The 16,612-nt window shown below is 45.1% G+C and overlaps 1 protein-coding gene across 1 annotated transcript in view; it reads right to left on the reverse strand.

Annotated features, from left to right (window-relative positions):
* ttll12 (tubulin tyrosine ligase-like family, member 12) overlaps positions 1-14,033 on the reverse strand; it is a 28,966-nt gene extending 14,933 nt beyond the window's left edge. Inside the window, exons 1-9 of the mRNA XM_084448152.1 lie at positions 13,907-14,033; positions 13,278-13,429; positions 12,542-12,740; positions 12,000-12,159; positions 8,787-8,920; positions 8,480-8,556; positions 8,026-8,142; positions 821-1,015; positions 331-442 (exon numbers count right to left, since the gene is read on the reverse strand). Coding sequence (XP_084304278.1) covers positions 331-442; positions 821-1,015; positions 8,026-8,142; positions 8,480-8,556; positions 8,787-8,920; positions 12,000-12,159; positions 12,542-12,740; positions 13,278-13,399 — 1,116 coding nt within the window. The 5' untranslated portion in view covers positions 13,400-13,429; positions 13,907-14,033. The remainder of the gene's footprint in view (positions 1-330; positions 443-820; positions 1,016-8,025; positions 8,143-8,479; positions 8,557-8,786; positions 8,921-11,999; positions 12,160-12,541; positions 12,741-13,277; positions 13,430-13,906) is intronic.
* Positions 14,034-16,612: the final 2,579 nt, after the last annotated feature.

Genomic DNA, 16,612 nt, shown 5'->3' on the forward strand with positions numbered 1-16,612 from the left:
TCCTCTTAAGCACCTAATGTATTTATATTTTGCTACTCTTGCACTTTGGCTTTAGCACTAGACTATGCTCTTAGTCACACCCTATTAATCATCCTTCTAGAAACGTACCTAAACTACATTCAACTTGAACTTTAGTCGGTGACATGAGTCACATTTTACCGCCAATTTCATACTCATACCCACATCCTCTAGTGGCAACGTGTCAACGGGTCTGTTCCCCTGACCGTTAGTCTGGGGAACCCAACATTGGATGAGGAAGAGCAGCCTGCAAAGTCATTTTAGGTTTATTCATTTCAGGTTATAAAACTAAACTGCCATGGTGTGTGTTACCTTAGGTGTGCTCTCTCTCTGTCTGATGATGTAGTCCAGGTTTTTAGTGATGTGTGTGTCAAGTCCACGAGCCAGATTCCAGGGCTTACAAATCCAGTGGTTGTCCTCTCCCCTGCAGGAAAGACAAAGACAAGCACGCACACACACACATATGCACGCACGCACGCACGCACGCACACAGACAGACAGACAGACAGACAGACAGACAGACAGACAGACAGAGACAGACAGAGACAGACAGAGACAGACAGAGACAGACAGACAGAGACAGACAGACAGAGACAGACAGACAGACAGACAGACAGACAGACAGACAGACAGACAGACAGACAGACAGACAGACAGACAGACAGACAGACAGACAGACAGACAGACAGACAGACACACACACACACACACACACACACACACAGACACTCACACACTGAACCTTTCTGTTTGGATAAAAAGACATAAATGACATTAATTTATTCAAGCATCCCATTCTGACCTCTCTTGTCTCTGCAGGTACAGTGTAGTAAACTGGGGCAGCTCCGTCTGCAGATTGAACGTCTCAGGAAGCCACTCGGCCCCCAGGCCCCCGAGGGCCCTCCTCGACACGGCAGCCAGACAGTCCTTCACTGTGACAATGGTCTCACACGGAAACTGGTTGACCATGACATGTGGCCTCTCCTCACTCAACTTCCTGTTGGAAGACGACAAAGTAATGTCAAGTGTACCTGTTGGCTTTTGATGTCTACTTGACACGTTGTGTTTTTTAAAGTTCAATAAAGGGGTGCAGCATCACCTAACTATAACCACATTTAGTCTGGTCTTCTTGTGAAATGAAGAATCACTGAAGAATTCACTCCAACACAGGATAGGAAACGGTGACAGATATAGGTTTATTACAGATGTTCAGCATCCAGCATGTGACCTCCAGCCCAGGCTGTCTCCCCGGCCTCCCCAGACCTCCCTCCCCAGCCCGTCAGGATGGATGCCTTATTTGTAAATAATTTTACCTTGTTTTTTTGTGGGATACAACTGTCTGTTCCCTGTCTGCCTGCCACAGGATGCTTACTGTGTTTCATTTTTGTTTTTAGAACGTATATGTTGTATGTTTTTAGAACGTATATGTATGTTTTTATACTGTATATGTTGTACATACGTCACGTCTCAGCTGAGTACGTCTACGACGTTACTTCCTGCCCACGCTGAGACGTTTTTAGCCATAACTGCAACATATCCACAACGTGACGTTTTGACGCTGCGGGCGCCTTATTGGCAGATACCGCGTTTACGTGCACGGTCGTGTAAATTCGTCACTTGGAGCGGATGATGCGACACCTAATAGAGCACGTTGTTAAGACGTTCCCGCAACCGGATTGTGTTTGTAGGGAATAGACACTCTCAGCGTGGTCTAAATCCCTCTCTCTGCCTGCCTGTGTGGCTGCCGTTCTCCTAATCAACTCCCAAGGTTTTGGTGTTACTCTTAAGTAGACTCTGTTAATGAAATTTCAGTATCACCAATGTGTTACCCCCAATTTGTTCCTTTCTGTTTTCCTACTTGATTGATCTTCTCTAAGTTTATTATTTTACAACCTCTGTGAAACTTCTTTCTAATCCGTTCCCATTGAATCAGTCTGTTTAAAAACACCATTTGCTCTGTGTGACATCATTTCCCTGTACCGTTTGTCCCTGCTTGACGTCACTTCCTCTACCATGCTATAAGACGTCCTGCACTGTTCCAGTCCGACCATTATGATGAGGGAAACACTTCCTGTTTCAGAATCCGGTTTGCAAATCGTCATACTAGAATAAAACTAGTGTCTTTGTTTTAAACCAGCTTGAATCGACCACTCTCATGTTCTTTTGATTCTCTAAATTAACCCAGTTAGATTTTCATTCATACTCCTTCCCAACACCCTTTGCGTACCAAAGCTCACAGAGGCTTCGACGGAAGGCATGTCCTTCAGCCCTTACATAGGATGGATCACCCACGTATGGAATTACCTGCCAGTTAACGTTATCAGGATTCTTTCTCTCAGCCATACGGCCTAAGAGGGCCTTAGTACATCCACCGTCACGGGATTCTACTGTTCGTCTGCATGACCCGTTGACAGCTCGTGTCCATTTCGCCCCCTGATAGTAGGTAGGGTATTCGTCATCATACCACTCCGTACATGCACTCTCCCAAGCAGGGAGCTGAGAGCAGTCAGACCGGGCAAGTTCAATCACGCATGTTGTGTTAGCGGTATCACATGTCATCTTCCAAGGCCGTGGCTCCACATACCACTGCTCACGGTACACTATAGCAGGCCATATCTTACGGAATTTGGAGTAGACGGTACCCAGGTTCTGATACTTAGCCCAATAGCTTTGTTCGGGCGTAAGACACAGAAAGACCCATTCCTTCACTTCCTTCTCCTGCCAACCATACCATGTCGTTGTTTTATCCCTAGCATAGCTCTCAGGCCACGCTTGCAACGTCCCCTTAACCGTGAGGTTACCCAAGACGGCATCACAGTTGGATTTCCATTCCCCCCATCCATTTTCCCAGACCTGCCATAGTTCGCACCGGGGTGAACTCTCTTCATTGACGTAATATGTGTCATTAAGCTGCTCATGCAGTTTTCGGGCTACACATTCATCAATCTTCTTGAAGTCATCCGTTGGCACCGCTCGTAGCTCGGCTGGGGTTGGGAGTTTCTGGACATACATATCAAGTCTGTATGGGCCTGTGAGAACATCCCCGCGTCTGACAGGTCCATAGACATTGCTCTTAAGGTAATCGACCGGAACTTTCCACACCCAGGGTAGGGTGTCATTCAACCAGTCATCGTAATGTACCTCTTGGTAACCCCATATGACTCGGTAATTCCGCCGCAGATGTTGGGAAGCACTCAGCACAATGTAGTTTTGTCCCTTGCATTTCCCTTGCAGAGACCAGTAGCACTCGTTCAACTTCCCCATCCTTTCCGTGAGGCATTTCTTCAGGAGTTCTTAAGGGAGGAACACCTGCTGTCCCACGATATGTTGTTTCAATGTTTCTTGCTTGAATCAATGTTATCTGATTTAAATGTTTCAATTTCTCGTTTCCATGACACCTGGCGTCTCACATGATTCTCCTCGTGACTCCCCCTCCCTCATGAAAACTCTCCTGATACTATTCTGCTGCTCTGGCTTGAACTCTTTTATTCAATAAACATGTATAATATCATCTTGATTAGAACAAAGGGTTGGGTCTAATTAGGGCCTAATCAAATTAATACACGACACTATCTGTCCAGCATAATGTACTCAGACAGTTTGTTAATCTACTAGACATAATCTTACTCCAGAAGAATGCACCTCCCTAGTTCTGTGAACATAAATTTACCAGCTGCAGCACTCGAGTGACCCTTGCCGACCCCTTCTCCCCTGGGCCTCTACAGCGCACACACACAGGCAGCCATCTGAACTCTCTAGCTCAGTGTCCCTTAGTACAATACAACGTGATTAGATGTTACAGCACAATTCTCTCAAAACTCATCAGACCTGATGGAGACAGTCAGGCTAGGGAGGAAAGGGGCTGGGCCTGTGTAAGAATTACTCAATGTAGGAACCTTGAAATCACCACACCGTCCCTCAGAAGGGAGAATTTTTTAATTTGTTCAGGCCTGAAGAATGGCGGATTCAAATACAGAAAGACACAGCAAGTCAATCAGTAGAGAATGCACACAGATTAGTTAAGTAGTCTCAACCTTTCCCCCACATGATATCTGACCTGTTGATCCCTAATCTAACTATCCTAATATTAGACCGCTGACCACTGCTCTCCCTTTGCCTGGAAATTTCCACCACAGCTTGTCAACAGGATACACTGGGTTGGCCCTGTGTCAACTTGGGTTAAGGTCATCCTGAAATCAACCCCCACATTTGGTGTGATTTCTGTGTAGCCAATACGAATTTAGTTCACATCTCTCTCTCTCCTATTCTGATATCAACAATGTGTAACCAATGCCTTAAAAGCTGTGTAATCCTTGAGGCAGCGTTTCCGCTGGTAAGGTTTTGCCGTGGCGCACCGCCACTGCAAGATCCTTGCCAACCAAACATTTGATACAAAAAAAACAATAATACAAATTAGGCTATATATAAATAAAACTTTCTAAATATTTCTGCCTAAATGCGCTTTCAAAACCACTGTCACGCCCACATTAGGACTATTTATTTTCAATAAAGAGCCTATAGGCCGCGCGCTCTGTGCCGCTCCTTGCTGAGGTGATCGGAAGACTCGGCGCGTGAAGGGATTTTTTCTTCAGTGAGCGGCATGAGGTTACAACGAAAGATAGGATTGGGCCAAACACTGGTGCTGGCACCTAGGCCTACTCCTCAAAATGCCTAGCCTACTGTCTAAAATATATTTATGTTAGTAATCTAAGTGCTGTTATAGCTACAGTTAGACGTGCCGACAGCTCCTGCCCATCTCAAGCACATTGGTCAAGCCTTTGGTTTTATAATTCCTTGATGACAACTAGCGGATCATATAACCCTGATATATCAATACAATTTTCCAGATGGGCATACGACGATTTTTGAAGAGGAAGAGAGAGGAGAATGATGAGACCAGTCAGGTAGGCTAGGTTATTGAAGAGGAAGAGAGAGGAGAATGATGAGACCAGTCAGGTAGGCTAGGTTATTGAAGAGGAAGAGAGAGGAGAATGATGAGACCAGTCAGGTAGGCTAGGTTATTGAAGAGGAAGAGAGAGGAGAATGATGAGACCAGTCAGGTAGGCTAGGTTATTGAAGAGGAAGAGAGAGGAGAATGATGAGACCAGTCAGGTAGGCTAGGTTATTGAAGAGGAAGAGAGAGGAGAATGATGAGACCAGTCAGGTAGGCTAGGTTATTGCCGGCTAGCCATGATTCACACCGGGGGATTAAGGAACAACGCAAGCTACCTGTAGTAGGCTAACAGTTTTGCCCGCTTCCCAGGGACCAGTAAACTCTGTTCGGCCAAGAGGAATGCCTCATGCAGTTGTCTGATCGGACAAGTAAAAAATGAATATGATAAATTGGCCTTGTGTTGCTAACGTTACGTAACGTTATCTGAAAATCCAGTTTGAGCCGAAGCGGAGCTGCTCCATTTGAGCTACGCGCTGCTGTCTGTCTGTCTGTCTGTCTGTCTGTCTGTCTGTCTGTCTGTCTGTCTGTCTGTCCGTCAGTCAGCCCTTCAAGCGAGCGTTGTCAAGGAGACATACACCACACGCGCGAGTAGGTTTTGCAACTTCCGTGCGAGTCAGGTGCAGCGCTGCCTGGTGGATTGTGCGACGGTCTTTTTGGCTGGCTGAACTAACACTAGCTTGCGTTAATGTTCCTCCAGCCACCTAAAAAGTAACAATCAAAATAACGGAAAACAGCAGGTGTTACCATTATAACACCTGCTGTTATGGTAACCTACAATACATCTGATTAAAATATGTCTATAAACCATATGATTTATTAAGTGCCTGTGTGGTTACTGTTTTATCCCGTCTAGTTACATGTAATTACATTTTAAGCTCTAGGACTTTACCAGCCTTAAGAGATAAGTTAGGCCATCTTTATAGGCCTACTTATAGGAAGGGGACAGGAGAGAGGAACAAGGGAGGAAGAAGGGCGGTCTCCGATCCCCTGCTTTGGTTTCGAAATCTTTATTTCACACACCACCACACCAAGAGATCAGTTCCGCAGGAAACACTGCCTTGAGGTTTCAGTTGTTTTGCAATGCAACCCAGGATGTTCTGTTAATAAACAAAGCATCACGTGTATGGAACAGCCATTCTCTCGTTTCTCTAGTTCTTTATTACGGATCAATTGAATGCAAGACAGATAGTGTGATGGTATTTTAACTGATCTAGTCAAAAATAATTTACCAAGATTCGTTCAAAAGGTTAAGTCTGGTTTATTGTGACAAACATACGAGCGCAAGGACTTCCTGAAAACGCAACAAGGGTGGTTTCGTCAGCGAAGTGCCGTTTATGGGTTTGGCTGTGCCTTATATGCAATCAAAACAAAGGTAAGGTCCCTCAAGGATGTGATTGGCTACTGCATTGCACATATGAAATGGCAGGCGTGGTCAAGAGTACAGACACGTGACATGAGAAAAAGGCGGTAGTTTCTAAGAGGGACAAAGGGACAAAGGATGGTTATTCTGGAGCAGACAGATGGCCTTCTGGAAGCCATTTTGTATGTTAGCACAGCTATGTGAATACTTGGGGGGAGGTGATGAATTACAAGAGAAGTGAGAGGACAAAGGTTTAAGGTGTTTGAATGTAAATTCCTCAACAATAGACATCAAAAGTCTCAAAACAACAAGCGGCAATTGGTTTCTCTCAAACAGCACTTTACAATGACCTCTCATTCACCCATTCACACACGCATTCACACACCAATAAGGGCAGCTGCCATACAAGGTGCTACCCTGCCCATTGGGAGCAATTTTGGGAGAGGAGGAGCCGAGATTCGAACCGCCGGCCCTGGACGACCCACTCTACCTCCTGAGCCACAGCCGCCCCGCCACCGACATTCATACCGACCATTAAGACATCTCATCAGGTGGTGTGTTCTCTAATGGAAAGAGTGCCCTGTTGGTGGAGGAGCTCCCTCACCCTGGGGGCCTGAGGAGAATGCGTGCGTGGATTGACAGTGTTTGCGTTTTTGTCTGCATTCTGCGTTGGGTACACAGTATATATAGGATGCACATCATGTCAAAGGTCAAATATGAGTACAAGTGTTATTAATGATACTGTCATGTGGGTGTTCCTCAGTTCTCTGAGAAAGGGAAGTATGTGCCAGTCTCGCCAGGCACAGGAGGCCATAAGTCAAAGAACTGTCACGGCTAAACCAGGCCTGAACAGCCCAAAACTGGTTTCACACCCCTATCTGGCGAGGCCAGACACTCATCACTCATAAAGGGACTGTCACAGAACATGGGAGTGAACATGGGACAGCCCATCTCATACACCAGTCATACAATAGACCCAGAAAACATAAAAGAGAACTCGTGAGAAGAGAAGAGAAGAGAAGAGAAGAGAAGTGAGCGCATGTCTGGGAGCACCGGCATACAATCGTCTAGGGAATAGGATACAAGAATACACATGTGGGAATGGAAGGTCACTTCAAAGGTCAGGGTTTTTCCCTGTACGAGTACAAGCATATAGAGAACATATAAAAACAAAATTTTCCATTAGTGCACACCCTACCCCAACCTCTATCTGGGCCCAGGCACTTTCACAATCACGCGCACGCACGCACGCACGCACGCACGCACGCACACACACACACACACACACACACAGACACAGACAGACACAGACACAGACACAGACACAGACACACAGACACCAGTGCTTGCCATGTCTCTCCTATGATGTCTTTAGCCCTTCTTACTCTGAAAATGTAATTTAAAGTAATTTATTGCTTTATAAATGTTCTTAGTCGTTAGACAAACAAACTCCAGGAGCTTACTCGATCGCCTCGTTGAGGGGTCAGGGAAGAATATTTACAGCTCACTTTTCTGGCCCCTGGGTGATACTGTTTTTTGCTTCCCTCTGGAATATGTAGGGGTGGGACGTATGCCTATTTCCCTTGTTCTCTGTAAAGCGCATTGTGTTGCCTCTGTGTATGAAATGTGCTATACAAATAAAGCTTTGATTGATTGATATGTGTCTGGAGCGTGTGTTTGTTCCCAGTCTGACCTGTAGTCTCTGATGTGGGAGAATCTCCAGATGATATCCGCCTCCTCCTCTACATCCGTGAGCTGGAATCGCGGATGCGTCAGGTTGTCTTGAACCTGCTTCATTTCAGAGTATACCCTGCAATACAAACCATGAAAATGAATAAACACACACACACACACACACACAATGACAGATTTACGGAGTGGTCGTCTAAGTACACCAGTTGCATTAAACTAGAGGAGAGAGATAAGGAGGTCCCATTCCGTCAAAAAGGTATGACGTCATATAAATAGTGAAAAATAATCATGGAAAATTATGTAGGTCAGTTATGTAAAAGGCTGAGCGGATCTTTATGGAGACATCGAGCCTGGAAACAGACGGTTGATTGAAAACGGTGGAGCAGGCCTTGAAAACGTCTTAAGATCTTCATCTCTTAGCCTCTTTACAGAGGGTTGGTGATTATTGATCTCACTTTAGGACTTTGTCTTTGGGAATATGACAGGGCTGGATTTCCACAGGAAACTTTTCTTTGTTCTCCTGTGAGATAGTCTGTATGATGGATGGAAGGAGAGGGGGAGTGGGGGACAGAGAGAGGGCAAATAATGGCACAAAATGTGAGTTAAAATAATGAATTTAACTCTTTTCTCTTTTTCTCTTAGAAACGCTTCATCCCCAGACCTATGAAGTGCTCTTATCATATTGTCCTGAAGACATAAAGTGTCAAAAGCTACTGGATGAACATCGACAAACTGTTTGCTCAGTGGTGAACTTCCCCGTACCTCATAGTAGAGGTCGGAGGGCTCAGGGGTCGCCACGCTGAACCCCTCTAGGTCAGCCGGTACCCAAGGCAACAGACGGCATCTTCGCACCAGAGGATCGGTCTCCCCGTACGCGTAGTCACGTGTCACTTCCTCTGGAAGAGAATGATGGTGAGATGTAGGTGCAAACCAAGTTGAAGTGTTCACATTCACTCACCAGTTGAAATACAGACTACCCCACACCATCATATTGCGAACCTTTTGGTGGCGAAGCTGGCTACTGTATGTGGTAGTTTTGCTGGTGCATCAAGTCCCCTCCCCCTCATGCTAAGCGCTCCATCCAACCACAAAAGAGAATGTAGAAGAGTTTCAAAATGGAGGATTTCTGGAGGTCTGGAATTCTGTCCATTGCAATTACAAGGATTAAGTAATTACCTCCGCCCCAGGGGCAAAGCCCCGCAGAGCGGAAGGTAATGTTTTCGCCCCTGTCGGTCTGTCTGTCTGTGTGTGTGTGTGTGTGTGTGTGTGTGTCTGTCTGTCTGTAGGCGGACAGGATTAAACAAAAACTACCGGCCTGATATGCATGAAACTCCTCCCTCCACTACTGCTCTCTGCTTGGCTGTTAATGAATGTGAATGGGAAGTCCTCACAAAACTAGCAACGTTTTGGAAATTGGAGAAGAAAGAGGAAACTACAGGTGGTGCTACAGTAACCAATTCAAAAAGCTTGCACTCTCTGAGTGCAAGCCCCACTAGTTAATCAAGTCGCCTGCAATGGTCGTGACGTCGTAGCCTACATATTCATGAGAATAAACAAAAAAACTAAACAAAAACCTAGTAAAACGGGAACAGGCCCCGACGGGCATGCATAGCAAAGCGCTAAAAACAACTACGACGTACTATAATGGAAGGGGGACACAAGTGTCATGGCAGGTGAATTTTGAATGGGCACTTTGTGCTATTAAATATATTTTTTTATTTAACAAAGCGCAAGGCTTCAGTGACCTCTGTAATGGGAAATTGTGTTTTTGCATGTTCTCTATCATGTCAGTATAATAAGGAATGTGTTCTGTGTACTCGGTGTGTTGAAGCTCCTACAGGGAAGACCCTGACCTTATATGGGCCTTCCCTTCCTTAATGTCCCTAATCCATTTCCTCAGAGTCATATACTGAAGCTCTCTAGCATGTGCTCATCCCTACCTCTGGGGTGGGCATACGGAGCCTATTGTTAAGACTGTTGCCAGATGTGCTTTTCCATGTTCCTATGCTATTCTAATGACAGTGTCTTGACGAGAGGTTGGTGTCTGGTTTACCAGATAAGGATGTTAAACCAGCTTTGACCTTTTCAGGCACAGTTTTAGTCTTGACTGTTCTTTGACTTATGGCCTCTGGTGCCCGGCGGGGTTGGTGCATACTTCTCCTTCTTGGGGAAATGAGAAACACCGACATGATAGTATCATTAATAACACTTGTATTCTTGTATTCCTGGGTGTGACCTTTGACATGATCTGTATCCTCTAAGTATCAACTTCTGAGATGTCTCGGGGCTCGTTCCCTCACTCGTGCTCTGAGGAACGGACCTTCTCTCTCGAGAGAGAGAACCCTTTGTATCGGTATTCCTTTAATAAACTTTGTTTTAATCTTTGGCGCTCGGCATTCAACATCATTCCAAAGAACACCTTGCTACTGAGTTTTTCCACCACACCTCCAATGGTCTTCCTGGAACTCATGTAAGACAAGATTTCTGAAGTGAGAATGAACGATCCATGTTTTAGATAAACATGAGAGATTCATGCAGTGTATATATATTACATGCAATGCTACTCTGACTACGAAAGCAAACAAACCATATGTGCAAGTAAATGCATCAAAGTCAATGACGCCAAAAGGCAGAGGTGTTAAATAGTATTCTTCTCAGACGTACTGTACTGTTAGACTCAGGAGTGTCTATAACACCATTAGAATACAGCCATTTCAGGGGTGTGTTTTTAACCAGGCCAGGTCCAGCCTGGCTTATGTGCGTGGCTGGCTTGTTTCTGTTCAGGACTGGTAGGACGGAAGCTATTCATGCCACTGAAATAGCTGTGAATTGAAATGACATGAAATGATGTCTGATAAATTAAGATGGGTCTTGTTGCCTGGACACATCAGTTCCAAGAGAGCGGGATAGCCAGTTAGCTCATGAGCTCACAACAACTAGCAGCAGCTTCCATAACATTAATGGTAATCCAATGCTCAGATTCAGGGTGCAACGTTTGCAAAAAGGGGGCCATACTTACTTATCATTCTCACACACACACACACACACACACACACACACACACACACACACACACACACACACACACACACACACACACACACACACACACACACACACACACACACACACTTCTCTCCTGCTTTCACTCATTGCTCATTTCACTTGTCAACCCTGTCCTCTTTCTTTATGACTCTGCTGTATGGGAGTCTCCCTTAGACTGTGACTACATATGTTACTTGGGATACTGGAAATTGAGTCTTTTACAAAGGTAGATTTTTATTTGTTATCTTTGTCTTTGTAAATACAGTGTGTGTATATATCAGTTTTTTATGCAGAGTGAAACTTAGGTTGTAGTTAATGTGAAAATGCATGTAAATAACTCAAGGTCAAGTTCCGAACATAAAAATTCTGTCTCATTTACCATGCTTTATGGGTGTGACTTTTTTGTCAATGTCATCCCCTTTCATAACCAAATGTGTTCATGATTAAATTGTTATTGTACCTTCTTGATTTCTCTCTCCAAGTGCACCAGATTGATGCAGTTAAATTTAAAATGTGCTAAATTTTCTTTTTCCCCCCCCATAGTCTCACAAAATCCTGTGGGAAACACTGCTGTATTGTCAGTCTGTTTCACTGTCTTATCTCTCGTTCTGCGTAAAAGATTGAAACTCCCCAACAAATCCTCTAAACTTCAGCATGACCCTGGGTTTTTAAGGCCTGATTCAGTCGACGTAAACAACGCAAGCTACGTTGTGAACGCAAGCTCCAACATGACTCGAGAGCTGTGTTTTGTTTTGTGGAAACGCAAGGAATTGCACTATTGCTTGCATCAAGTGACAAATTTCGGCATGAAACACGCAAGGATGCAATGAGATCTTGCGTGGCCTTGTGAAGCTTGCGCTTATGTAGTTTGCATCGACTATGAATCTGGCCTAAGTGTGTGTGTGTGTGTGTGAGAGAGAGATAGAGTACCTCCCTCCAGCAGGTCCTGGAGTGGCCAGAGCACGGTGAAGGCCAGTTGGCTCTGGGTGTAGAAGAACGGGGCCATGCAGCAGCTGGGCTGATCAGAGTGTTGCACCTGGGAGCCAAACTCATCCATGACGTACCACACCGGCACCTTATCCTCCGCAGACTTCCCAACGGAGGAGATAGGGTGGCAGGGACGAAAAAAGGGGAGAGGGGGGTGGGGAGGGAAGAGGGTGAGGGGGTTGCCGCAGGTTGACCCAGACAAGAATTGGCGAGAGATTTGGAGGGGGGCGGGGGGGGGTGGTAGAGTACAGTAGAATGGAAGAGAGGGGCATCAGTGTGTGAGAGAGCGCAGATATATAGTTGTTGAGAAGCAAGAAAAGGACAAGGAAAAAAAGAGGGACAAAGAAACAGTTGCTGTCAGAAATGGTCTTTATAACTTGCATTATGAGCATCATTGTGTATGATTGTGTTTCCCTACTGAGTGTGTGTTTGTGACAAGTGTGTGTGTGTGTGTGTGTGTGTGTGTGCGCATACAGAGTGCGTACCCCCTGGGCTAGCTGATAGGTCTGGTTGTACTTCCACATGCGCTCCATGACCAGCTCCACAACGTCAGGGTCCGGGGCCTCACCATGGAAGGGTACCCCAACGAGGGAAGCCATCCTGTGCAGCAGGCCAGGGATCTGTTCCAGCTGCTGTCTGGCATGCTCCACACGGTACGTCCATGCATGGTCCACCAAGAACACACTGGAGGACGAGGAGAGGAGGTAGATTAGAATATTACAGGAGGAGGATGTCACATTTTCGGGACTAAGAGAACTTGGCAACCATCTGCATTTAACGGCACACACCCAGTTTAGTACCAGAGGATTAATCAACATTTGCACTGCGCAGAGAGCAATACAGGCTTGTTAAGAGTCAGCAGTCTCAGAGAGAATACTTCTAAATTCATAACATTTACACAAACATTCAATCGCAGTTATGTATGTATGTATATATGTATATATATATATACACATATAAATACATACATATACACACATATATATATATATATATATATTATATATATATATATATAAGGGCAGCTGTAGCCTACAAAATATCCTCGTCGCAGGAATGACCTGGGTGAGATAAGCCAGGGGTTCTGTGTGCAATAGCCAGGACAGGCCGTTTTAGGCTTCTGTAACCCATGACTCGGTGCCTTCGATATAGCGAGATGCAGGAGGTTAGACAAGTTTTCCTTTCCACAACACAGTTTATCCTAGTGACTATATCCATCACCTGGTAGGATCGGAGGCTTGAAGGCCACTCTCCTGGGTCACAACCACTTTACAGGTGATCTCAACTGCGTTGTTGGAGATCTTATCTTCATTCTCTGTTTCCTTTTCCTCTTCTACTTGCATAATCCCAAACACAGCTCCAGCATCATATACCTGGACCACATGAGAGACAGTCAACTAGCGCCAACTAGCGGCTGGACCCAGCAGACATAACTAACGTAGCTAACTAAGCTGTTCGAATGGTTTTGAAACACGGGGGCGCCGCCAGATCGACCCCTTCCGTTTCATTTCTAGCTCTGAAATTAAACTCCTAACGTTGTCGTTAGTTGCACCAAATAGTTTATACACTGACATTTCTCCCCAAAGTTGAAAATATTAAGAACGTGTGAGGAGCTAGTCAACAAGCTAGCTAGCACTGCCGTTTTCCTGTAGTCCAGCTACATTTGTTTTAATCCCTGCTGTGGATTGTCAACAAGCTAGCTAGCATGCCACTGCTGTGACACAGCCCCAGGATCAATAGAGTATCTATTGATCTATCTAATTTGTCGTATCTCTCCCCTCTCTCGCTGCAGCTGGCTTGCTAACCTTTAGCCGACTACCTAATATTAGCATAGCATGGGGAGTTCAGACCTCGTTTGCAAGTTTGTAGTACAAGCTCTTCCAATATATCGAGGGGATTCGTGAGCTCTGCAGGGCAGCGGAATGTAAAGCCAAGAAGATGTTGTACTCATCATCATCTTGGTTCCCGTTGATTACGGGTGTGTGTATAGCTGTGAGTGCCTGATCCATCTTTCACGTGCGTGGCGTGCTCCCAGAAGTGCAGTTCGCTGACAGCGGTGTGCGCGCTGCATTGTGGGATAATGTGTTTCTTAAAGGGCCTACCTACTGCAAACCTTGCTCCAAAGCAAATGTCTCCCTGTACATAATCAACCCCCCGAAATGTGCCCTCCAAACCTCAAACAACTCATAAACTCTTGAAAGCTCTAGCTAACACATGATTGTCTTTGTCCCCTGTTAGCTTAGGCTAGGTCTACGTAGTTCAGCAGGATGCCTTCCTTCTCCTTCAGCATCTCCTTCAGCCAGTTCACCTCCCCCTCCATTGCAGTGATTCTGTTGCTCCCACAGTCATGCTGGAAGCAGTGGGTGGGAGATGGGTGGTCCCAGGAACAGCTTAGGTTAATGAAACCATCCGGCATGCTGAAAGATAAAATAAAAACTGTCCAGCAACAGGCTCAGGTGAGATCTGGGCTCTAATTAAAATAATAAAATAATAGAAATAATAATAAAAAAAAAAAAAAAACTAGAAAATTGCATTTCCTGTAGAAAATGCATATGAATGCTGAGCAGCTGAAAGAAATTGCAAAAGCGTTGTTGGAAATGCATAAATGTGAAAAATCTGAAAGCTCAAATGCATCACACCGCACAGCTGAAAAACCTGGAAGCTGAAAAACCTGGAAGCTGAAATGTGAAACTGGCAGAATTGGAATCTGAACGGCATTACCTAAAGAAGCTAAGAGCTTAAATTCATTGCTACAAATGCTGGAAGATAAACTGTACTGTCAAAGCTGAAATATGGAATAAATTATGGAATTTATAGCTAAAAAGCTTGGAAGTTGAAACACCTGGAAGCTTAGCTGAAATGTGAAACTGTTAGAATTGGAAGCTGAACTGTATTAACTAAAGAACTTTTTAAACTTTTCAACCTGAGCAGTTTAAGGTTTGAACTGAGCCTGTAGCTTGAAAGATGCAAGTTGTTTAAATTCTGCTTATTGACCCTTAGAGAGCATGCATATTATGTAGAATGGCAAATGGATGATACGTTAAGCAATTAGACCTCTCCGGGATACCGACCTGCACCCACCGGTGAAGACCGTGTCTCTAGCCCACTCAGAGGCCAAGTTGTGGGGTCCATGGCGTGGTTGGGAGACTCTGCCCCCTTGGGTCAGAGCTGGTCGGGGACAGGACATTGACCTCCGGGCATTCTCCCAGCACCTACCGGTGAAGACCATGTGTCTCTAGCCCACTCAAGGGCTGAGTTGTGAGGTCTGTGGCATGGAATGTGGCATGGTAGCAAGACTCCACCTCCTCAGGTCAGAACCAGTGAGGACAGTGTACCCTTCTCTGGCCCCCCCACCTGCACCCAACGGTGAAGACTGTGTGTCTCTAGCCCACTCAGTGGCTGAGTAGTGGGGTCCAAGGTGTGGATAGTGGCATGGTACCAAGACTCTGCCTGCTCGGGTCAGAGCCAGTGAGGACAGTGTACCCCTCTCCAGTCCCCCCACCTGCACCCAACGGTAAAGACCGTGTGTCTCTAGCCAACTCGGGGGCTGAGATGTGGGGTCCGTGGCGTGGAGGCGAGAAATATAACAAGTATTAAAAAACTGAAAAAGTCCCATAATGTCCTTAAAGAGCTGAACATTTTGATACTTGAATGGTTTAAGTTGTAGTGGTCAAAGTATGAAAGAGTTAAACAGTGTTAAAAAACATACAGAAATAAAGAACTGGAGAATAATAGTGTGAAAGCTGAAGTCACCATTCACACTAATAAAAACGTAGGCTACTAGAGGCTCAAAGGTGAAACTTACAGGCCAGGGCTCTTATAAAACAGATGTTCGATACAGTAGACCAGTATAGGGGTAGCAGGAGTAATTGTGATCTAGTAATGAGTGAACTTAACTTCTATGATTTCTATAAAGGGCCTATCTTTTTTACTCCTCTGACAGGCCTGCATATCCTATTACTGTAACAAAGTGTGAAGATCCATGTATTGACCTATTGAAGTGTAAGATAATTAAAGTGTTTGACCATATATGACTATGTGCCAACTGACCAGTCTGGAGAGGCCCTGGAGGAGTCTGGGAGCCAGCTTGCCTGAAAAAAAAGTGTCTCCTCTCACTTGTATCTCTTCTAGAAGATAGGGCTTCTGTTAGAAACTGAGAAGGCCAAGGTCCATAGCAAACGCTTGCTGATAAATTAAGTTACTGACATGCACCTGTCAGGGGGAGTACATTCCTCACAGTAGGTTTAAGATTACTGTTGGTCTTTGTATAAATACATGCTAAAATTGTTATCACCTACTATATTTTACATTAAATTAGTCCTATGTTTATTTTAGTCATATGTTTTACTATATTTTAGTCCTTATGTTTTATGCACTGATGTTATTTACTTATTTGTTGCTGTAGAAGTCTTGATATTTTGGCAATGAAACAGGCGGACAACAACTGTCAGTTGAGACTTGGTGTGTTTATTGGCAGAGCATCAACAACACATATATATAGCCCGGGTGACCCCTCACCCAGGCTCAGGGGGGTAAAAGGATAGCCCACCCCCGGC

This window comes from Borostomias antarcticus, assembly GCF_949987555.1.
Source record: "Borostomias antarcticus genome assembly, chromosome: 13".
Lineage (NCBI taxonomy): Eukaryota > Metazoa > Chordata > Actinopteri > Stomiiformes > Stomiidae > Borostomias > Borostomias antarcticus.